Here is a 22,222-nt window from a genome sequence, read left to right on the forward strand (position 1 = left end):
GCAAAAAAATTGTAATTGAGACCGATTTCACTTTGCTCTGTTAACTGTAACAATAAGCTGCAATAAGCTATAGGCGTTTACTGAGAGCTGTATTATCAACTTTACACCGTACCGCAACTAAAACAAAATATTTATCTACGTTTCAAAAAAATATGTTTCTTAAAAAAATATGATCAGTTAATTAATACAATTCATCGTAGCTTGATGTTTATTTTCGAACAAGCACATTTAATTACTGTGACAGATGTAAAATAGAAGCGATTAAAATGATGAAGTAAAAGTACACTCTAAAAATACATGAAGTGGTTTCCAATTGTTAATTTACAGAAGAAAATCTTTAATTGGTGACATTTGTACAGTATACATACACAATCTACGGTACAATATCCACGTGTTCAACTATCGAAAACACCACTAATATAACGATCTATAATAATTATCCAATCTAAATGATTTTATACTAATTCAGTAATATACAATTATATAATAACGTCAAGATATTATTTAAATGCAAATAACACTCATATTTTATATTCATTTGATAATAATATCATTAACGTTAACAACAATGCTAGGACAATACTGTATAACAATTATTCACTAAAATAACCATGAATCATTAACTGTTATTTGCAATTATTAATAGTTACTTTTAGAACAGTTAATAGAATCTAATTGCATAATGATTTTAATTAATCGTTATTCTATTTATAATAAAATAGTGATGGCGACGTCTGATTTTCCATCATAATTATTGCATATTGTCATTAGCCTAGTTTAATTATTTTATTCTATTTTAGTTAGGTCAAATTTGTCCTTTTGGGGGGCAGTAGAGTCCAATTGTCGTAGCTGACCGGTATATACGTTTTCTCCACTTTTTATAATAAATATTTTAATAATAACCTTTACGGCGTTCAATAATTATTAACTACCCTGAATGCGTGTCTGGTCTCTAGGAGTCGTGCATAAGTCTCTAGTGATAGCCCAGGCGTGATAGTTTAAAAAAACACAATTAGTGCGTGGGTATAAAATGACAAAACAACAAATTTGGCTGTTTTTATTGTAAGTGTTAGAGAACGGTACCCAAGAAATAAATCCATCGGACAAGTTTTAATTTTAATTGAAATAGTGAGTCTGAATAAGTAGTCCCCGTTTATCCCATTTCCCGCAACTGCTACTGTACTGCATGTCTCGGTTTCGGAAACCGAAATAAGGAGTCTACCCTCTTTTCCACTGACACCTGCTTCTGAAATGCTGACACGTCTCGTCAGTAAGTGACGTTGTTCTACAGAATGCCCAGTAGAGGGAGCACGGCGACTAACGAAAAGGAACTGAAACGCCTGCTCACTGTAGGAGTCGAGTAACAGTGTTTCAGGCGCAATTATTATTCAAGTGAAAACCAAGACGGTACGGTACGGAAAAAAAAAACAAACAAAACAAAACTACCCAGAAAAGTAAGTGTACAGTATGGAAGTGTGTTCGGAGTCATGACCACAGAAGGATCATAAATAAGAGAGACTTGTGTTGTACTGTAACTCAATTCATGACGGTGATAACTAAATGTGGTAAACTTACTGCCAGAAAACAAAACATAGCTCATATTCCAGTGGCGTTTATTTCTGGGATGTTTGTAACCATTCCCGTTCCATCAGAAGGCGAAGCATACTGAAAAACAAAACTCCTCCCCACCCAAAACACCCCTAGAATACTTGTATATTTTCTTGGCCTGATTTTTGACAGTTACTGCATACTTGTCCTGTTTGACTGGGGTTTTAGTGTCAGTCCACTGTCCAGTCACTGTGCCCTGTTCAGTGGTGGTTTTGTTCTCTCATGTGAAGTCACAAGCGGTGTGTTTTCATCGGTGCTTCAGGCATTGAGGCAGGTTCCTCGTCTTCTCCTGCTTGTTCATCAAAACTCTTTCCTGCTGCAGGTTCGCCACCTCCTTACTAGTCCTGGATTCTAAGATGTAGGAGCCTCATGTTTACTTCTTGACTAAGTCAGCTTATGGAATCTCCATGCTGAATTCTGTACAGTTTTAGGGTGGGGGTAGGAATGTGTTGTACAGTAGAGGAGTTTGCCTTGTTATCACCTTGTTAATGAGCTTATCGCCCATGGTTTCAGTTCAGATCCTCTCTAACCAGACCACAGAATGTTTGTAGAAAACACCTTTATACTTTTACACACTTCTTTAACAAATCGTGAATCAGGGGAAACACCAATTCAACGGAAAGGAGTTCCTGGTCCAACACTCACAAATAAAGACCTCGATTACAGATCGTCATGCACTCTCCTTTATCTCCAGTAAACCACGCTATGGATTTTCCAGTATATACAATGTAAGCTGACGGGCAGAAGCTTTTGTAAGAGGTGTGTTTGTGTGCCTCAGTGTCACGCCGTGAGACACAGTTATCTCCAACCACTAGACGACAGTCGGCAGCCTTGAACTCCTGTGAGAGACAAGGAAGGGACGTGTTAGAGTCCAACTCCTGAAGAGTTTGCCTGGCAGCTACTGCACTACATACTGTACACTTCATCCAGTACAGATCACCCACAGAGGCGTCGAGAGATGCTGGAATTAAGAAGAACAGTTTGAGGTGAAACTAGGCTCGCCTATAATTAATCATTATAACAGTAGGCTACACATATAGCACTTTTCTGGACACTCCACTCAGAGCACTTTACAGGTATTGGGGAATCCCACTACCACCACCAGTGTGCAGCCCCACCTGGATGATGCTCCAGTACTCTCACCACACACCAGCTCTCAGGAGAGCAGAGTGATGAAGCCAGTTCAGAGATGGGGATTATTAGTACCAGGGGGAAATTTGGTCAGGACACTGGGGTAACACCTCTACTCTTTTCAAGAAACAACCTGGGCTTTGTAATGACTACAGAGAGTCAGGAGACTCCAAAGGATGACTCCTATTTGCAGTATAGTGTTCCTGTCACTATACTGGGGCATTAGGACCCCCACAGACCACAGGGTGAGCGCCCCCTACTGGCCCCACTAACACCTCTTCCAGCAGCAACCTTAGTTTTTCCCAGGAGTCTCCCATCCAGGTACTGACCACACTCACACCTGCTGAACTCCAGGGGTTGTCAGTTGTGAGTTGCAGGGTGATATGGCTGCTGGCTATAACTCCTACTTCTAAGAAGTACAGTTATACTTCTGACAGCAGCCTTGTGTGTCTTTCTGAAGTGGACTATTTTCTATTCACTGACATGGGCATAAAATCAACTTTCAAACAGTCCTACAGAAACTACTGACATCAAGCATTTAGATATTCACAATCATTTACTTAATTAAGAATTATTTTTTAACAGCCGAAGGTGGAGTTTTGTCTGAAATGTCTTGTTTTTACACATTTAAACGATCAACCTGAAAACCTTCTTTTATAATTTGGTTTACTATTTTTCTACTGCAGATCATTCTACTCTAAAAACATGATATATCATTCAGCATGGTCCATAACATTGTGAACTTGTCTTATTAAAATTGCATTGTGACTTGTACCTGCTCTTAAAAACACTGCAAGACAGAGAGATTTTTCCATTGGGAACCATACTGGATCTTTGTTGGACCATGTACATCTGTGCCATAAAAATTTAACCTAATAAGGGCAAACAGCAATCTGGGAATGGTTTCTTTGACCTACTACACGCAAAGCAAGATCTATACATCTGCAAAGTAATAGCCAATGTAAAGAAATGGTTAGAGCTAATTAATCATATACATTACAGCGGATGGATGTCTGGCAATGAGGTACCTTCTTTGTTTCTTTTAACAAAGATCCCAACAGCCACCAAGCACACCAGGACCAGCGTAGCCGGTAATAGAAAAGCAGAAAGATGGTATCTCTCTGGATGGATATTTTCAAAGAACGTGTCTGAAATAAAGAAGGAAGTTTATGTTAAAACTGATGGGCAAAACAGCAAGAAAAACTTTTGTTCAATTATCCCATTTTGGAATGGCTTCAAGAAGCATCTATCTGTATAATTGTCTCCTGTATCCACTCAAGACAGAAGGAGGCTGGTGACCATGCTCCTGTGACACAACCACATAAGCTATTCGTCATTTGACATGTAATCTCCATCGCGCCTGACAGGAGAGTTAATCCCGATTGGGGGGAACATGGACAGGATTCACTGCAATTCACAGGGTTTGATGTTTATCGGAAAGAGACAGATTGATCCCTGCACTTGGACAACTGCACACTGCTGTATGGGGAATCTCATGTCGCTGTCTGGTAGTGACTTGACCCAGACTTCAACTAGCGATTTTCAGATCGCAGTGTTCATCCTACACTCCCAGAATGTGCCTTTATTGGGTTAAGTAACTTAGAGCAGAGTACCAAGTGGCTCATTCAGTAAGGATCACGGTGTCACAGAGGGATGGACAGATAATGTGGATGGAGGAAAAACAAAACAAATGCCCAACTCTGAAACTGAATGTAAAATTTAATTATTTGTCCTGTAGAAACGGGGGAGAAATGGACTGTGTGCTCAAGGCCAAACATATATCCCACTGAAAAAAATAGTACCTGTGTTCCTTTGTAATCCACATTCCGATCTCATTCACATTTAACCAGTCATTTTAAGATTACATACCCCAAGTTTCTTCTCTTCATTAAACTCTCTACACAAATGTTCCAATTATGTTTCCTTCCAAAACTTTCTTTCTCTCCACGCCTCTGTTTGTCCTCCATACGTCCACCTCAGTGCCTTTAGCATCATCGATGTGTCTGTGCTCGATTTATATAGCCTGTCTGAAAACACACCTGTTCTGTGTTTTGCTGATGACCAGGAGAGCTTTTCCTGGGCAGCCATCTTGGGAATCTGATCAGACATCTTGAGGAGGTCAAGTTGGATATCGAGGACACAGAGTAATTTGTTTTTGGAAAATACCTTCCTTCTAAGACTCGTCCCCTGCTAACCTTACAGGGAGTTCATCCAAAAGCATCTGGAGCAATATGACACAGATGATGCAGGTTTGAATGTGGACTCTGATTACTGTTACAGGACTGTGTTCACACATAAACCCAAACCTTACGTGGATTGCAGGAGTCTGCCTAGACTTTCTCCTTCTCCTTTCTCCAGATTTGTACCCATGAAATAAGATGTGAAAAACCCACAACTGGTTGTTCCAAGTAGGGCAATTCTCAATTAAAAAACTCTCTGATAATCCAAGAACTACATAGAACAGAACATGGCTTTATGTGTTTGCTTCATTTTGCAAAGGGACAACCATTCTTTGACTCGAAGTAGATCTGACTGTAAGATACCAAGGGACCACGAGGCGGAGGTAGAGAGAATGAGTGCTATATCCTGAGGACATCTGAGAAGGCAGTATGAATGACCTGTATTTGTACACTGGCGGGGACATCTGCTCAAGGGAAGGAACTAGAAGCTTGGTTCATATCCTCAAAATTTATGACTAAGGATATAAGGATTAAGAACTGGGTACTCTTCAGGCAAGTTGACTTACCGCTGATTCTGAGTCGTGACCCAAATTCTATCTTCTGCTCCTGCTGGGCCACCATGCAGACCACAACCTCGTTGTCGGTCTTTTTCATGTACAAGTGACTGGTGATGGAGTAGGGACTGTCCTTGCCGGGCTGACTGGCTGGCTTCACATCCGAAGAGAGTTTTCTCCCACCCTTGTCTGTCCAGAACATCTGGGGTTCGGGAAACCAGCCCTCGGAGTGACAAGTCAGCTTCAGAGAGTCTTTCTTTATTTCTCCAATTTCTATCTCGGGCCTGTTGCCCTGGCCTGTGGAAGGATCAAAAGTTAACAGCAGTAATCTCTGTATACAGTATAATACCTAATCCTCTATGGACAAAAACCTTCAGTGTCATCAAATGGGTGGAGGCAGGACACCTAAAGGGCGCTGCTCTTCTGTCCTGTTCCTAGTTCCCTGTGATTATTCATGTCTTTCCGGTGGGTCTTGTTATGTAGCCTATTTACTTCCTGTATCTGCTCTGCTCCTGGGTCAGCATTGAGGGTGTGGATGTCCTGAGACCCGCCTAATACCAGGTCACCCCATGTCCGTGGCCTGAGGGCATAGGTTTCTAGACCGACATCGTCCGCCCCCCTGAGCCTGGGCTAACCCCCGTGTTGCCCCCTTTTACCGCTACGCATAGGGTCTCTTCTGCTCTCCTTGTCCTTCCACGGCATACCCTTCCGACATCCCTGACAGCATGATGGGAGAAATCTGTAGTGTGCCATTCTATTGGCAAAAATATGGCAAAAATCAAGCCTATATTTGTCCTTTTAGTGAAATAGCAAATTGTCAATAGTAAATAAGTGATCACAACAGATACATGTGGAGCTGGGTTGGAGGATTGGTGCGGAAGTTGAATGGGATGGAGAAAAGGTTTACGGATGATATTGTTACAAATAGGGGATTAAGAAACTAGAGAAATATCAGGAATCCGTGAGAGGATTAATCAATATGTAAATTAAATAATCAAAACCCCCAACTTCTAAATTAATTTGCCCAAAATATACCTGTGTGGTTGGTATATGAGTGCCTCTCAGTGTTTTTTCTCTGACACAACAATGGTGAAAAGATTAAGAATTCATATATTTATTAAAAATGACAATACACTCACTACATAAACATCCAACACACAGGTTACGCTCATTGCAAATTTACAAATAAGGAGTCCCAGAGGCCTAACGTCTTAACCACCTAGCAAAACCCTGGACTGCTACCAAGTGTTCGACTTTTAAATAACGCCCACAAAGGCGAAAAGAAGAGATAAGCTGCCTCCTAAACTAACTAGAATACAACCTGTTGTTAAATCTCTCTCTGTCAATCCGGATGACACAAAATATAATGAGAACTAATCAGCCTCTTCTAGAAATCTACCCACTATCCATTTTAGCCAAGGCTATTTTTAATCAAGGGATTCTTACTGCTTCTTACTTTCTGATTCACAGAAAATCAGTGTTCCCTCAAATCACACAAGAGCAAGCTCATTAAATATTTCGCTCGAATCTGATCTTTCCCAGGTCATCTAGACAAGAGGCTCGCACCTTTCCCTTCTCTTGTCTCTTGTTTTTTCTTCTATCCTCAATTTCTTCTGTATCTCACACCTGAAGAAGGCTCCACAGCCGAAACGTTGTGTTTTCTCTCTTCTCTTTTCAGCATGGAATAAACCTATTACTTGTTCCTTTGCAGCCTACGCACGCTGACGCAGCTCCCCACCTGATCTTCTTCTGTACCTGCCTGTTTCATGCTCTGTCCCCCCCTGAGTGTTGATTTGTCACTTAATCATCCATCTAGGACTTCATTATCTAAGGTAAACCAGGGTAACCTTGCTTTGATGGCTTTGATCTTTGAATCTGGGAAACATCCCCTTGCTGGGAAGGAGGAAATGTTGACGCAGGCCAGGTGTTACCCATTGTATCTAGCTTCTTAAACACACTTCATAACAATATTAAATTGCTTTTTTTTTTGGGGGGGGGGTGGGGGGTGGAAACAGAAATGATGATGAGTTACGTGATGAAGCAGAAGTGAGCTTGATGTCACCCCTCCTGAATGTTTGTTGTAAATTCCATTAAATAAGACTCTGAGATTGTCTAATGTGGTAGCCCAGGAACTGGAGGAAGGCAATGGATCTAAAAAATCTTTGGCCTTCCACATATTTTTCTACTTTGAAAAAGGTACCAAAACCTTTCTTGAAAAAAATTTTAAAAACACAGAAGGGGCAGTGCAGTGGCTCTGTGGCTCAGGATCTGCACCTGTGGCTGGAAGGTTGCTGGTTCAAATCCAGCAGCCAGCAGAGGAATCCTACTCCGTGGGGCCCCTGAGCAAGGCCCTTAACCCCAACTGCTCCAGGGGTGCTGTACAATGGCTGACCCTGTGCTCTGACTCCAAGCTTCTCTCCCTGCCTGTGTGTCTCATGGAGAGCAAGCTGGGGTCTGTGAAAAGACAAATTCGTAATACAAGAAATTGTATAGGGCCAATAAAGTGATCTTAAAGAGGACATCCAAGAAAAGCGTAGATCTGTACTCACGTCTAACACGTAACCCCAACTTGGGCTCCTCGTACCATTCCGCACTGCTGACGTGACACGTGTAGGAGCCTTGATCTGAGATCCTGACGTTCTGGAGCAGCAGGGACACGTTTCCTGTCTCCATCTCCTGTTTGAACAGCCTCACTCTGCCCCTGTAGGCTGACCCCTCTGTCTCCTTCCCCTCCTTGTAGAGGAAGACCAGGTTCTCAAAGTTCTCTCTGTACCACCTCACGTCCATGGCTGTGGCACTCATTTCAGGGGACAGCTGACAGGGGAGGACAACGTCGCTGTCCACACTGGCCACCACAGGCTCTGACGGCACAATGAGCTTAAATGTGCCTGTGGGAAAGCAACAGAGAGGGGGCGCTAGAGAGATCCAATCTTGCTGCAGACACGCAGCCATAAACACACTAAGGAATGTTTAATGAACCCTGGAAAACAAAAAAACCTGGCAAGTTATGTGCACTGTTTATAGGGGACTATCTGCTTCTGTAGCAAAAAGAACAAAAATCAGTGTGTTGGTGTTCACTCTCTTTCAGGTTTTAAAGAATGGGCAGCAAAGTGGTGCAGTAGTTAGCTTTGCTGTCTCGAAGAGACCCTGGGTTCAATTCCTGGACGATTACTTATGTGGAGTTGGTATGTTCTCCACATGAATGCGTATTCTTGTCTGTGTGTGCCCTGTGATGGACTGGCGTCTCCTCCCTCATTGCTCCCACTTGTTGCTGGTTTAGGCTCTGTCTCCCTCATGATCCTCTTCTGGTTAAGAGGGTTAGAAAATGGTTGGATGGATTAATTCCCAAATTAACTGAATCCATGTTTTACTGCTTCAAGAACAGCTCTTGCGTAGAGCGTGCAATTAAGAATGCTCCTAGCTTGCCAGCAGCCATATCACCCTGCAGCTCACAGCTCACAGGTGGCAACCCCACTGGAGCTCAGCAGGTGTGAGCCTGGCCAGTACCTGGATGGGAGACCTCCTGGGAAAAACTAAGGTTCCTGCTGGAAGAGGTGTTAGTGGGGCCAGCAGGGGGCGCTCACCCTGCAATCTATGTGGGTCCTAATGCCCCAGTATAGTGAAAGGGACACTATACTGTAAAAAGTCACCATCCTTCGGATGAGATGTATAAGCGAGGTCCTTAAAACCTGTGGTCATTAAAAACCCTGGGGTGTTTCTCGAAAAGAGTAGGGGTGTTACCCTGGCGTCCTGGCCAAATTTCCCATTGGCCCTTACCAATAATGGCCTCCTAATAATCCCCATCTATGAATTGGCTTCATTACTCTGCTCTCCTCCTCACTGATAGCTGGTGTGTGGTGAGCGTTCTGGCGCACTATGACTGCCGTTGCATCATCCAGGTGGGGCTGCATAGTGGTGGTGGTAGTGGGATTCCCCATTACCTGTAAAGAGCTTTGAGTGGAGTGTCCAGAAAAGCACTATATAAGTATAAGGAATTATTATTAACTTGCTTCCTTAAGCTTTGTGTTTCTCTTAGCACTCATACAGAGTAGCCTCGGCCATGCAATTAATAGCAGTTAGCAACAGTAGAAAAGGTTCTACTCACTTGTTATAAGTAACTGGTTCTACTCACTTGTTACAAGTAGCTGCATGGAGAGCTCATCGTACCAGTCCCCAGAGCTGACGTGGCAAGTGTAGATGCCTTTATCCGAGGTCGTGACCCTTTCAAGCAGCAGGGACACGTCCCCCTTCCTCATCTTCAGCAGCCTCACTCTGCCCCTGTAGTCTGGCCCCTGCATCTCCCTCCCGGCTTTGTACAGATGGACCAGGTCGCTGAACGTCTGCCGGAACCACCTGACCTCCAGGGCCCCGATGTCCATTTCGGGGACAATGTGACAGGCCAGGACAGTGCTGCTGCCCAGGTCGGCGACCTTAGTTTGCGACGAGATGCTGACTTTGAACTGATCTGAGGGAGACCCAAGGAATGGACACTGTCAGGCTTGCCGGGCAGGATCGTCAACCTCATCTTTCTGTGGAAAACAGCAGTTCACGAAACCCACACCAACAGAGCTGCAGCTGTCCTTCTCTTGTATGTGTATAATATAATAATAATAATAATAATTATTATTATTATTATAATTATAATAATAATAATTAACTTTATTTTATATAGCGCCTTTAAAGGTGGCTTCTCAAAGCACTTTACAGGATGACAACAACAATAAATAAGAAGACTACACAAGATAACACACAATTGTGTCCTTTACAGGATGACAACAACAATAAATAAGGAGAATACACAAGATAAAACACAATTACAATATATAGAGGAGACCGTGGATGGTGGTACTAAGAAAAGCAGAGGGGTGAAGAATGGAACCAGTTCAGTAAAGGCTTTTCTGAAGAAGAGGGTTTTGAGTCTGGATTTGAAGGAGTTTAGAGAAGGTGACTCTCTGATATCCTTGGGGAGAGAGTTCCAGAGCTTGGGTATCTTTGTACAGCTTGCTGCCATGTGCTGAAATATCCCAGGGATGCTACAGTGGTACAGCATGTTTACTGTAGCATACACTTGGTTACTGGAATTCCAATTTTCGGAAGCATAGTTAATCCATGTCCAGAGCCAGACTAGGTGATCTACTTTCCCACTTGGGAAAGTAAAATAGCCACAGCAGACAACAACTTGAACTTGAACTTAGAAATTAGAGGGCTGTAGCGAAGTTCACATTTGACCCTCAGCGTATCAACATACAAATACTGATGGAAAAATGAAATGCAACATTTTCTGGAATGGGAATACTATAGTTATAGCTTATGTACTTTCGCCAAACGTTGTCAGTTTGTTTTAAGCCCTCTGACCAGCGATACATCTTGTGCAGTGAGGCTATGCAACTTGCCAATCACACAAAAGCTCGTTAGGTGCGCTTTTACCCAGTGAGGTTCATGTGGAATAATCACCTTTAAAAAAGCCTTAATTCAAAGCTTAGGTCGCTGCAAGAAAAAGGCCACACTTAGTCAGTTTTCTGTGATTTCCATAATGCCTCCAATGTCACCAGAAGCAAGGGAGAGGGCCATTGGCATGCTGCAGGCAGGCATGTCATGTGCCAGCGTTGCCAGACACTATGGAGTAAGCCGCTCCACTGTGTCCCGACTGCAGAGAAGGTTTCAGCAGACCGGCAGGACAGATGACTGTCCAAGATCCGGTCGCCCTCGAGTGACCACACCAGAGCAGGACCAACGCATCAGACTGGTGTCCATCTGAGAGATTTTTTCAGATCTGCCACCCGTACTGCTGCTGAAACTCCCGGCAGACACAATGCCTGCATCAGTGACGGGACAGTGAGGCTCCATGCTGCTGGCCTCAGAGCAAGGCGACCTGTCAGAGGCCCTCTGCTCACACCTCCTAGACATCACACCCAACTGGCTTGGGCCAGACAGAGGCTGCGATGGACTCGTCAGCAGTGGCATCAGGTCCTCTTCACGGATGGGTCACTCTTCAGCCTGTTCCACACAGACGGGGGGGCCAGAGTGTGGAGGAGGAGCTGTTGCGTTTCTTTTTTCCCATCAGTATATATGACGTACCGACAGAAGACGACAAGGCTACGCTTGTACTCACGTGTAACACGTAGCTGCAGCTGGGGCTCCTCATACCAGTCCACACTGCTGACATGACACTTGTAGAGGCCTTGATCCGAGATCCTGACGTTCTGGAGCAGCAGGGACACGTTTCCTCTCTCCATCTCCTGTCTGAACAGCCTCACTCTGCTCCTGTAGTCCGACCCCTCTGTCTCCTTCCCCTCCTTGTAGAGGAACACCAGGTTGTCAAAGTTCTCTTTGAACCACCTCACCTCCATGGCTGCGGCACTCATTTCAGGGGAAAGCCGACAGGGGAGAACGATGCTGCTGCCCACAGTGGTGTCCACTGGTTCCGCTGGGACAATAACTTTAAACTGGCCTATGGGAGACCGGAGGAAAGGGGTGTGTTATACTGTAGGTCTACATAGAGGCTATTTCCTAGTGTCTCTACACACAGAGATCGGAAGATTCTGAATGATCACACGTCATAATTCGTAGCCCTTATTAAAACTGCATGCCTTTTGAGATATGAGTTGGAAATAACTCCAAGTTGTGAGCCTCAGTCACAGATTACAGAGATTAAAATCACGTTTCTTTTAGGTTTTAGCCTTTTGCCTAATAATAGAGCAAGTTGAGCATAAGACAGAAGTATTATCGCAGGTAGAATTGTATTAATTAGCCTTGCAGTAAATGGACAGAATGATTCAGGATAAATGTGTGCTGCTGCAGACAAATTTCACATAAAATGTAACATGCTGACCACAACTGTATACAGTATTGTAATGAGATGTTTATAGTGCATTGCACAATTTGAGGATAACATTACTAGATATAAATTCTACATTTTCAACTATAATATAAATATATATATATATCCTAATTGACACCTGAAGAAGGCTTCACAGGTAAAATGTTGTTTCTTTTCAACATGGAATAAAGATCACTTTTATTGGCCATATACAGTACAATTTCTTGTGTTAGGAATTTGTCTTTTCACATACCCCAGCTTGCTGTCCATGAGACACACAAAGAGGGAGAGAGAGAAGCTTGGGGTCAGAGCACTGGGTCAGCCATTGTACAGCACCCCTGGAGCAGTTGGGGTTAAGGGCCTTATCAGGGGCCCCAATGGAGTAGGATTCCTCTGCCAGCTGCAGGATTTGAACCAGAAACCTTCCAGCCACAGGGGCAGATCCTGAGCCACAGAGCCACCACTCCACCATTTACTTGTTCCTCTGCAGCCTACATATGCTGGCGCAGCTCCCTACGTGAACTCATATATATCCTTTTTTATTTCTTGTGCACATTGCCTGGAGGAGAAAAATTAAACTGCCATCAGCACCTAAGTCTTTTTCATAGGTTGTATCTTCAAGACCAGTCTTAGAGAGAGCCTGCCCTCTAATTTTGTCTGAAGATGTTGTTTTACTTCCTTCTTGCAAACATTTTGCACGTCTGGAACACTGGGATTATAACACAACCAACTCTCCAGCCTACAGGGGTCAACCAACTCTATAGTCTACTGGGGTCACCCAACACCACTCTACAGCCTTCAGGGCTGAAACAGTGCTACTTTCCCAACTTATAACAATAATAATAATGATGAATCCTTACACTTTTACAGTGTTCTCAGAGTCCTTTACAGGTAATGGGGACTCCCCTCCACCACCACCAGTGTGCAGCCCCACCTGGATGATGCTCCAGTACTCTCACCACACACCAGCTCTCAGTGGGGAGGAGAGCAGAGTGATGAAGCCAGTTCAGAGAGGGGGGTTATTAGGAGGCCATGATTGGTAAAGACCAGGGAGAAATTTGGCCAGGAGAGTCAGGACCTCGGTTTTACATCTCATCCAAGGGACGGCGCCTTTTTACAGTACAGTGTCCCCATCACTGTACTGGGGCATTAGGACCCACACAGACCGCAAGGTGAGCGCCCCCTGCTGGCCCCACTAACACCTCTTCCAGCAGCAGCCCTAGCTTTCCCAGGAGTCTCCCATCCAGGTACTGACCAGACTCACACCTGCTGAGCTTCAGTGTGCTACCTAAGAAAGTGCAACTCCAAAAGAACGAGGTGCCAGGAGAATTCGACACTACTCAGGGTCCAAGACAATGATGCCTTTTACTGTAAAAGGTTCAGTGCCACATGAGCCCTGTTGCTGTAGTCTGCTGTAGTTCTGCGTGCAGCTGGGCTCATTCTAAAATACTTTGACAGCAATATTAATCAAATGTGACCTACAAGTCTCCTACAAATTTGACAAATCACCCCCCCCCCCCACTCTCTTACCTGCATCACACGTTCCCAAACAGGAGAACACTAAGAGGAAGAGTATTCTGCAGTCTCTTTTGGAGTTTCCCATAGTGCACCTGGGAAGATACAGCACACAGAGTTCTGATCCTTTCAAGTTATCAATAACAGTGCACTTCAGCAGTGGTCTCGGAGTAACCAAGCACATACAGGCCCCGTGGGGCTTGATCGCACCTCTGTGTCTGCTGGTTATCGTGACAGCTAAGCTCTTGGTGATGTCACCGAAAACTAAGCTAAGAGCACTTCACAAACCAGTGCTTATGGAACGAACCCGACTTCATCCTGGCTGTGTTATATAATAACAGATTATAACCGATCTGATTTTTTTAAATAGGAGTCAAGAGAATTTGTAGAGGAGGGCGGAGAATGTCTGACAATCGCCCAAATGCAGTCTCAGCAAATTATGAAGGTGGGCTTAAGACAGAGACATGCTGAATAAACCTAAAATAATTTGATCTCTAGGTAACAGACAGAGAGAACAACTAGGGACTCTTTCAAAACAAACAAAAAAATCAGACTGCTTGAATACATGGAGCTCTAAAACAGAGAAACACCTTCAGCCACAAACATCATAGGGAAGGCCTAATTGCAGACTTTATTAGGCTTAATATTTAGCTAGAGAAGTCACATGATAGACCATAAAACTGTAATACTAATGGGCCTTCCCATGTTACCTGCAGGACCCTGTCAAGGAAAGGTTGTAGTTCAAACATTTTAATAAACAAAATATGGTCAATGGTACTTTTTCAGAATAAAACAAACAAAAACTTGAGATGTTTTTGTATTCAGTCTTTTTTTAATTGTTTGAGCCAAAGAGAGAGAACGTTGGCTTTTATTCCTAGGATCAGGAAAGCCCCTATATCCTTTCTGGGTTTTCACTAGCTTGTCTTTGTATTTCTTGTGTTCCAATATTATTTCATTTTGTACTGCTTTAACTCATTTTTAATTTAGCGCAAACTTTGTTTTCCCTTTGCTCAGCATCTAAGTTAAATTATGTTCTGTTTCTATTGAGGATTACTACTGATACCGTGTGTTTGTGTGTGGAAGGAAGTTTTAATGCTTCCCAGTACAATTTTTGACATTCTGCTGGTAATTGAAAAGCAACAATAACCTTGTAGCTGAAACGAAAGCAAAACCAATTTCATTAGGAACAGTTTTAAAACGGTATCTGCAGAATCCGTAAGAGACCCGAATTGCTGAGGAAAGGCACCAAAATGTTACAGTTTCAGTTTTAGCTTTGCATCTGGTGTGAACAGAGTCAAAGTGAACAAAGTGAACAACTTTAGTCATTTCTTCTCTAAATATCAGACAGAAAGAGTAACAACTGACTCATTCAAGGAATAGAGAAATCAAAAACTTACCCGCATGAAGTCGTCTTTAAAGAAAAATGAAAGAAAATTTCATATCTACACATGATAACAAAGTCCTAAGGGGAAGATGTAAAAGTTTTTAATTGGGTTTAATGTTTAGCCTCATAAGACAGTTCCGTAACAGATAAGAACTGAAACAGAAACGCCCAGAGGGAGGGGAAATCTTTAAGGGTGGAACTTGTATGTTTCTAAAGGTGGGGCATTTGATACCAAGTAACTCGGGAACAAATGGTCAGAGGAGAGGGACTAATTGATGGGAAAATACATGCCAACAAATTTACAGTGTGGAGACCCAAGGGGAGAAGGGAGTATATATCCCCTTTTAAATATAATTATATTAGTATGTTTTAATTTTATGTGTTTTAAAAAAATAAAAAAGGTGCTGTCCTTTGGATGAGATGTTAAACCGAGGTCCTGATTCTCTGTGATCATAAAAAATCCCAGGGGGTTTCTTGAAAAGAGTTGGGGTGTTACCCTGGTGTCCTGGCCTAATTTCCCCCCTGGCCTTTACCAATCATGGCCTCCTAATAACCCCCCTCTCTGAACTGGCTTCATCACTCTGCTGTCCTCCCCACTGAGAGCTGGTGTGTGGTGAGAGTACTGGAGCATCATCCAGGTGGGGCTGCACACTGGTGGTGTTGGAGGAGCTCTCCATTACCTGTAAAGCTTAAGGATTATTATTATTATTATCATTATTATTAGTAGTAGTACTAACAATCAACAACAGACGTGAAAATACAGCTGACCAAAATCAGAGTATGTTGTTCTAATGAAATTTGATTAGTAATGAAGTATTCAATCAATGCTTTGATTCAGAAGAGTAAATAGGCACCAACTTATTTCCTAGGCTTTGTTAAGCCTCTGTAGGTAAGAAATGACAAACGACAAAGCAGTTTACGCTGGATTTATTTGAACACTGAAGTAAATTTACAAAGTAAAGGCAGAAACGAGAGTTGGAGGGTTGTAACAGCACACCGGACAAGGAAATGATATTTGCGTCTTGCTTGTAACAAGAGGAAGATAGATCTCTAACACCCGAGAGAACTGAAATTTCTGCTACCATTACAGTTATATTCCGTATCATCTTAAAGTTTGCCTTGAGCACATTACCATATGCATTTAAAGCCATTTATTTCCATCTTTCCAAATGGAGTTTATTTAACTAAAGTTTGGGAGGGATGACAACAACCACGCTCAATCATCCCCAGCCATCAGTGATTAGCAATCACTCCCTTCGTTCTTCCTCCACCAAATGCTACTGTATAAATGCCAAATGCGATATCTCCCTCTCCCTCGCGTGTGACTTTTGCATCCCAACTCCACCTCTGCAGCTGCCCCTTGGTTACCTTGAGTACATCATGAGTCCAGATATCTGTTTCTCTTAGTTCGCCATGTTGTGGCAAAGCAGACTATACTCAGCTCAGGGCACCAACTCTGGAAAAGAGGTCCAATTCCTTGAACTGATGTCCCAGTTGTGACACGTCTGTTATACCCCTGACCAAAGTGCTCAGATTGCTCCCGATTGCTCCAGATTGCCCTGCTGTGTAACTGGATCTCTAGGGATCTGTCATTGCAAAGTAGTTCTCATTTATCCAGTAAAACAAAAGAATAATGTGTGCCTTGCACAGTACTGTACCTTACTTTCAGATACAAAGTGGAACAGTATATTTTACCACGCTGATTATAGTAGAGGTGCTCGAGGCCAAATCCAGCTACCTGTTTCTGGAATCGTTCAATTCCTTCTGCACACATATACTGTATATCTATTATTATTTTTGAGTAATATATTTATTTTTTAATGTTATATAAATACCAGATGCACATATATGTATGATTAACACAGTGACAGCAATAAACTGTTGATGTCTTCCTTAGTTGAAATATTCTTCATAAATCTAGATGACTTTTTCCCATGAAGTTACAATATGAAGCTTATAGCAGCTTTTTTTACTAAGGAGCTTTATGTTTTAACTTCATTCCTATTGTTCTTCCAGGTTTTGGGAGCTTTTTTTTTTACAGAGAGACTGTATTCATTACGGAATGAACTGCACAGTTATTGTTAATATAATGTACAATCATATTGAACATGTTGATGGTCATTGGGTAGGGAAACAATTGTCACGATGAATTAAAACTATTTCAAGGTATTATGCATATGGTATTTATCTAACATTAAATTAAATGGTATGGAGGGGGACTGTATCATGTGATTGTTCTGATTGCTGTAGTCGTAGTTACTTGGATTTTCCATTCTAGTGTTTAGTATTATTATGTTTCAGAAGGTACTACAGGCAATAGCATTATCATGCCCTGTAGAAAAGGAACCCATTGCCTCTATTTCTTGTGGATTTTGACATGAGAGATAACCAGTGGGGCTGTGTTTTGGCCGTTCTGTTGAAGGTGGGGGCTGAAGTAGGGGTAGAGTTTCTCAGTGAAGGTGTCGGTGAAAGTGTAGATGTGAGAATTTGCCTCTACGTTGTAAAAGGAGACCTGCCCCTCCTCGTAATCCACATACACCCCCACCTTCTGGGGCTTTGGGGTCACAGACAGCAGAGTCAGGGGGTCGGTCAGTGCACAGTACTGGTTTCCGTTCCACAGGATAACAGCCCAGTAACCACTCTCTGGGTTCAGGGTGATGTTCCCCTTCCTGTTGACAGACTCTCTGGCAACCCCTAAATCCCAGCCAGACTTCTCCTCCACCTCCACCTCCCAGTAGTGTCTCCCCGCGGAGAAGCCTTGGGCGCCCAGCACGCTGCCAAACAGGTCGTATCTCTGTGGACTGTCGGGGAGGTCCTGGCGCTTGTCCCCGTCTTGCACCTCTCGCCCGTCCTCGGACAAGACGAGATTGGGGTGGGCCGTGCTGGAGTCCAGCGTCACATCATCTGCGGAGAAACAGACATTGCTCTGCGGTTCCACAGGTAAGGCATCGAAAGATCTGACGACTGCGGAGTCCGACGGCCAACTGTACCTGAGTACTTCCGAATCCTCTTCAGTTCTGAAAAAATAACAAATGCGTAGTCAGGGTTATTATCGTGTAGAGGGCAGAAAACATGGAACGTTGGAAAATGCAGCTTCCTGTTCTGTCAGAGTCTTTAAAAGTCATGAGCCATGCAAACAGCACCTAAGACACAGAGGATGGAGATATGTACGTCCAGCCATTTTTCCAACTGCTCTTTCCCATTTTGGGCTGTGGGGGGAACCGGACCCTAACCCAGCAAGCAACAGACGCAAGGCAGGATCTGCCCCAGACAGGATCAAGTTCAAGTTCAAGTTTATTGTCATTGTACTCATAAACAGGTATATGGTATAACGAAATGCTATATAGCTAGCTCTCAGACGATACGTAGTACAAAAAAAAACAACAATACAATTGTGTAGTAAAAGAAAGACAGAGACAACAGGCAGTGTGCAAAAAACAACAACAGGCAATGTGCAAAAACAACTAAAAGGTAACAGGTAATGTGCAAAAACAACATCAGATGTGCAAAAACATGCATCAACAGAATGAAATAAAAGGATAGAAATTATAGGGAGTGAGCTTTTTGACATGTAATGTAGAAGTAGATTTCAATGTGTGAGTTTTTGGTAAGAAAGAAAGAAGCACAGTGGGAACTAAGTCCAGTTCCCCAGTGCCACAAGGCGGCAAAACGAACCGCTGCAACACTGTGCTGCCCAACATATGTACATGAGTCTTCTAATGCCTACAAGCAGCAGGCATGAGTAACAGTGGTTCCCATTAATCACACGTCTGCCTCTGTCAGAACTTCCTGAGACTCAGTTGTACAATAAGCTGCTTTTCTATCTTTATGAGCTCCATATATGTTGGTTGAAGTAACCCAATGAAAGAACTTGTACATTACAGATATATTTCCCAAGTTAGAAATTCATATTATCCTGCTGAATTGCACCTGTGAAGCTTGTGAAGAAAGATCTGAGCCCCCCACTATGCTTCACTCTTGTTCTGCACGAATCCTTGTGGACTAAGTGGGCACGTGCTCATTTGCTGTTGCATGTGTTGTTTTCTGTAGCAGGAAAGTTTAAATAATAAGAAGAATAACATCACTTTATTAACCCTGTACAATTTCTTGCATTAGGAATTTGTCTTTTCACATACCCCAGCTTGCTCTCCATGAGACACACAGACATGGAGAGAGAAACTTGGGGTCAGAGCACAGCACCCCTAGAGCAGTTGGGGTTAAGGGCCTTGCTCAGGGGCCCAACAGAGTAGGATTCCTCTGCCGGCTGCAGGATTTGAACCAGCAATTTTCCAGCCACAGGCACAGATCCTTAGCCACAGAGCCACCACTCCACCCCAAAATGTCACTTTGAAAGCGATTTACAACGGTACATCTACCTACCAATGGCAGACAGTTTCTCAAGTTCCTCGTTGATGCTTTCCAGCAATTCGGACACTGGGGTCCTCACAGTCCCCAGACATAGGTCAGTATCGACAGTGATGTCAGACCAGTCCTTGGATTTTGGAGGGGGCTGCAAAGAGGGGATGTTCTGTGGCAGGAAAGAAAGGAGAATGTGGTGTCTCTTTGGAGGACTCTAAATGGAAATATTGTTTTTTTTGGTAACATTTGTGCCATGCATGTCTCTTCTCTTTCTCTAGTATCACCTGAAGGAAGTGGATGTGGTCCTCATTTGAAGAGAGCTCCTCCAGCCCAGAGATTCTCTTCCTGAGCTCCGTAATTTCCTCCTCCAGCTCTTTAATGAGCCCTTCTGCCTCTCTCTCTACCTCTTTCTGCTTCTCTTCCATGGGCTTGATTATATCGTCCTGGGCTTTCTGCACAGCACAGATCACTGCTTGAAAGAGTTCCTTGATGTCCTCCATTTCTTTATTGGTGGATGTCTTGTGTGTTAAAGAAAGAAATATTACAATATAGAAACTATCAGATTGCTATTCTGCCTCTGCAATCGATAGCCCTTGCTAAAGAACTGGACAGGACTCACTTTGCTGAGGTCTATCAGCTCCTTGATTTCGTCCACCTTCTCCTGTCTGTCCTTGATCGTCTGTTCCATCTTTCCTTGTGTAACGCCCAGCTCAGCCTGTGGAGAACCAGTGTGCACAAGAACATTTGCTTCGACTCCTTTTAGGAATGAAACAAGTCAAAATGGATTGTTTATAGAGGCTATCACCTATCGCTCACTGAGTTAACTTTGGAGTTTTGAGGGAGTGCGGACAGCTGGAGTGTAACTTAGCTTATAGTATAACATGAGGCTGTTCTGGTGACATCACTGCCTAGGTTTACAAGAGCGTTCAATCTCCCACACAATCTTCCCCACCCTTTTTATGGCTACAGGTTTTGAAAGTGCACATCGGGCACTTGAAAGTGCACCTCTTCCAGGAGTCTAAACGCGTACACTTTCATAAATCGAGCGTAATGCTGGTAGATTTGCCCCGCCCCTGCTGAGATTCGATCCCAGTTTCTCATGGGCTCTGAGGACACACAGTGCTACTCCCTAGACAGCAGATTACTTCACCACACTCTTGCCACAGCAGAGTTGTATGCTGATATTGCTTCTTTAACTATTTCAGTGCTTGAACTCCATTACATGAGAAAATAACTCGTTCCTTTCACAAGATTACATCTCTCAGTTCGCTTCTGTCATAAGAACCTGTAGACTTTCGGGTAATGGAACTCAGCCAGAGGGGGCTTGAGCATTCCCTGTAAAATCAAATAAATGGATCAGCAGGAATACAGTTAAAGGAATTATGTTTTAAATTCACATAACAATGGCTGAAACACAGAGCCATCACTGTAGCATCCCTTGCCCAGATCTAGCTGGATGATTGTGCTCTATTAAATATTTCAGTGGTTGGTTAGATCCTAATAAGAGGGTAATGAGAGAGATGAGATATGCAGAGTATACTTGGCATAGCTGTATTGCCAGCGTTGAGCTTGGCGGTTGTTGCAGGGGTGCAGATGGGGTCGCAGAAGGGATACAAGAGAGATGCGCTACAGGAAGTCCAGAGTGCAACACTTACTGTATATATGAAAGAACAGGTGAAGGTTTATTTCACGCTGAAAAGAAAAGACACACAACGTTTCGGTTGTGGAGCCTTCTTCAGGTGTGAGGGAGAGAAGATAACCGGCAGCAGATAAAGCAGGGGAGAACAGAAGCCGGGAGTGGAGAGGAGGCGGGAGCAGGAGAGGAGCAGAATCAACACTCAGGTGGCGCGAAGTCGAGAGAGGGGTGAAGAGAGGTGTGAAGTCTAAACCTGCAGATGAATAGAGAGGATTAGAAGGAAACGAGTCTGTCGTTGGGAGAACGGGGAAGGTATCGTCCTAGTTTCACTTTCAGGATCATTTTGGTTTAGGATGTCTTTCTGCTATAGGAGTTCCAAAACCCCTGTGTGAGAACAGAGACAGAGAGATCAGTATGATTATGGCCATTAGAACTGAAATGAGAAACTATGGGTTTAGAGAGATCTTTGAACCTCACAGCCATGACGTGTTCCTTGAAATGGTCTCCCAGTCTCTTTCTTGTCTCACCACTGTAAATAGCTTAGACCAGTGGTTCTCAAACTGTGGTACGCGTACCGGCAGTGGTACGTCGCGTGCCGCCAAGTGGTACCCCAAATGACCCTGGAACTGTGTCGTGTGCGCTGAGAAATCGGGACGGGTTTTCATATTTTGTATTTTAATACGTGTCGAATACGCAGCCTACGTACTGTACTACGATACAGTGCGCGCTAATACTTCAGTGGACACAAGAGATACTCTGTAATTCTATACCACTCTATAGGGAATGCGTGCTACGGACGCAAGTGACCAATTGTATTTAAAAAAAGCTACTGTATATCCAGCAAATAGGGAGAACTTTTGGAACTATGCCAAGGTTCTAAACCCAGGAATGCATAGAAATACGTGCTACGAACGCAGGTAATGTTGTGAGCACACGAAAGCGTGATAACAGAAAAATATTTAAGAACTGTTCTAATTTGAGAAAAATACACCGAGCGTCTCTGTGTTTCGCTCCCATGCGCATTAAATAAAAACG

At 43.4% G+C, this 22,222-nt stretch overlaps 2 protein-coding genes across 2 annotated transcripts in view; both read right to left on the reverse strand.

The window, feature by feature from the left end:
• Positions 1–1,596: 1,596 nt before the first annotated feature.
• LOC107077251 (butyrophilin-like protein 2) lies at positions 1,597–15,342 on the reverse strand. Its single transcript, XM_069188561.1, has 8 exons — positions 15,206–15,342; positions 13,824–13,903; positions 11,586–11,924; positions 9,606–9,938; positions 8,023–8,361; positions 5,486–5,770; positions 3,768–3,887; positions 1,597–2,447 (listed from the first exon to the last, which is right to left on the reverse strand). Exons 1-8 carry the CDS (start codon positions 15,256–15,258, stop codon positions 2,407–2,409), a joined length of 1,590 nt encoding a protein of 529 aa, XP_069044662.1. The 5' UTR covers positions 15,259–15,342; the 3' UTR covers positions 1,597–2,406.
• Positions 15,343–16,103: 761 nt separating this feature from the next.
• The window catches only part of LOC102695848 (uncharacterized), a 29,815-nt gene continuing 23,696 nt past the window's right edge, over positions 16,104–22,222 (reverse strand). Inside the window, exons 15-19 of the mRNA XM_015346114.2 lie at positions 20,171–20,266; positions 19,836–20,069; positions 19,573–19,720; positions 18,183–18,209; positions 16,104–18,096 (exon numbers count right to left, since the gene is read on the reverse strand). Of these exons, the coding sequence (XP_015201600.2) occupies positions 17,549–18,096; positions 18,183–18,209; positions 19,573–19,720; positions 19,836–20,069; positions 20,171–20,266 (1,053 nt within the window). The 3' untranslated portion in view covers positions 16,104–17,548. The remainder of the gene's footprint in view (positions 18,097–18,182; positions 18,210–19,572; positions 19,721–19,835; positions 20,070–20,170; positions 20,267–22,222) is intronic.

The sequence above is a fragment of the Lepisosteus oculatus genome, chromosome 4 (assembly GCF_040954835.1).
Source record: "Lepisosteus oculatus isolate fLepOcu1 chromosome 4, fLepOcu1.hap2, whole genome shotgun sequence".
Taxonomy (NCBI): domain Eukaryota; kingdom Metazoa; phylum Chordata; class Actinopteri; order Semionotiformes; family Lepisosteidae; genus Lepisosteus; species Lepisosteus oculatus.

Excerpts from the sequence above, each read along its gene's own strand:
- LOC107077251 (XM_069188561.1), bottom strand. The coding sequence starts at position 15,258 with ATGTGTAGATATGAAATTTTCTTTCATTTTTCTTTAAAGACGACTTCA. Across the intron at positions 9,939-11,585 it reads GCTGCAGCTACGTGTTACAC|ATCAGTTCAAAGTCAGCATC; the intron begins GTGAGTACAAGC and ends GGTCTCCCTCAG. Across the intron at positions 3,888-5,485 it reads GTCACGACTCAGAATCAGCG|ACACGTTCTTTGAAAATATC; the intron begins GTAAGTCAACTT and ends TCTTTATTTCAG.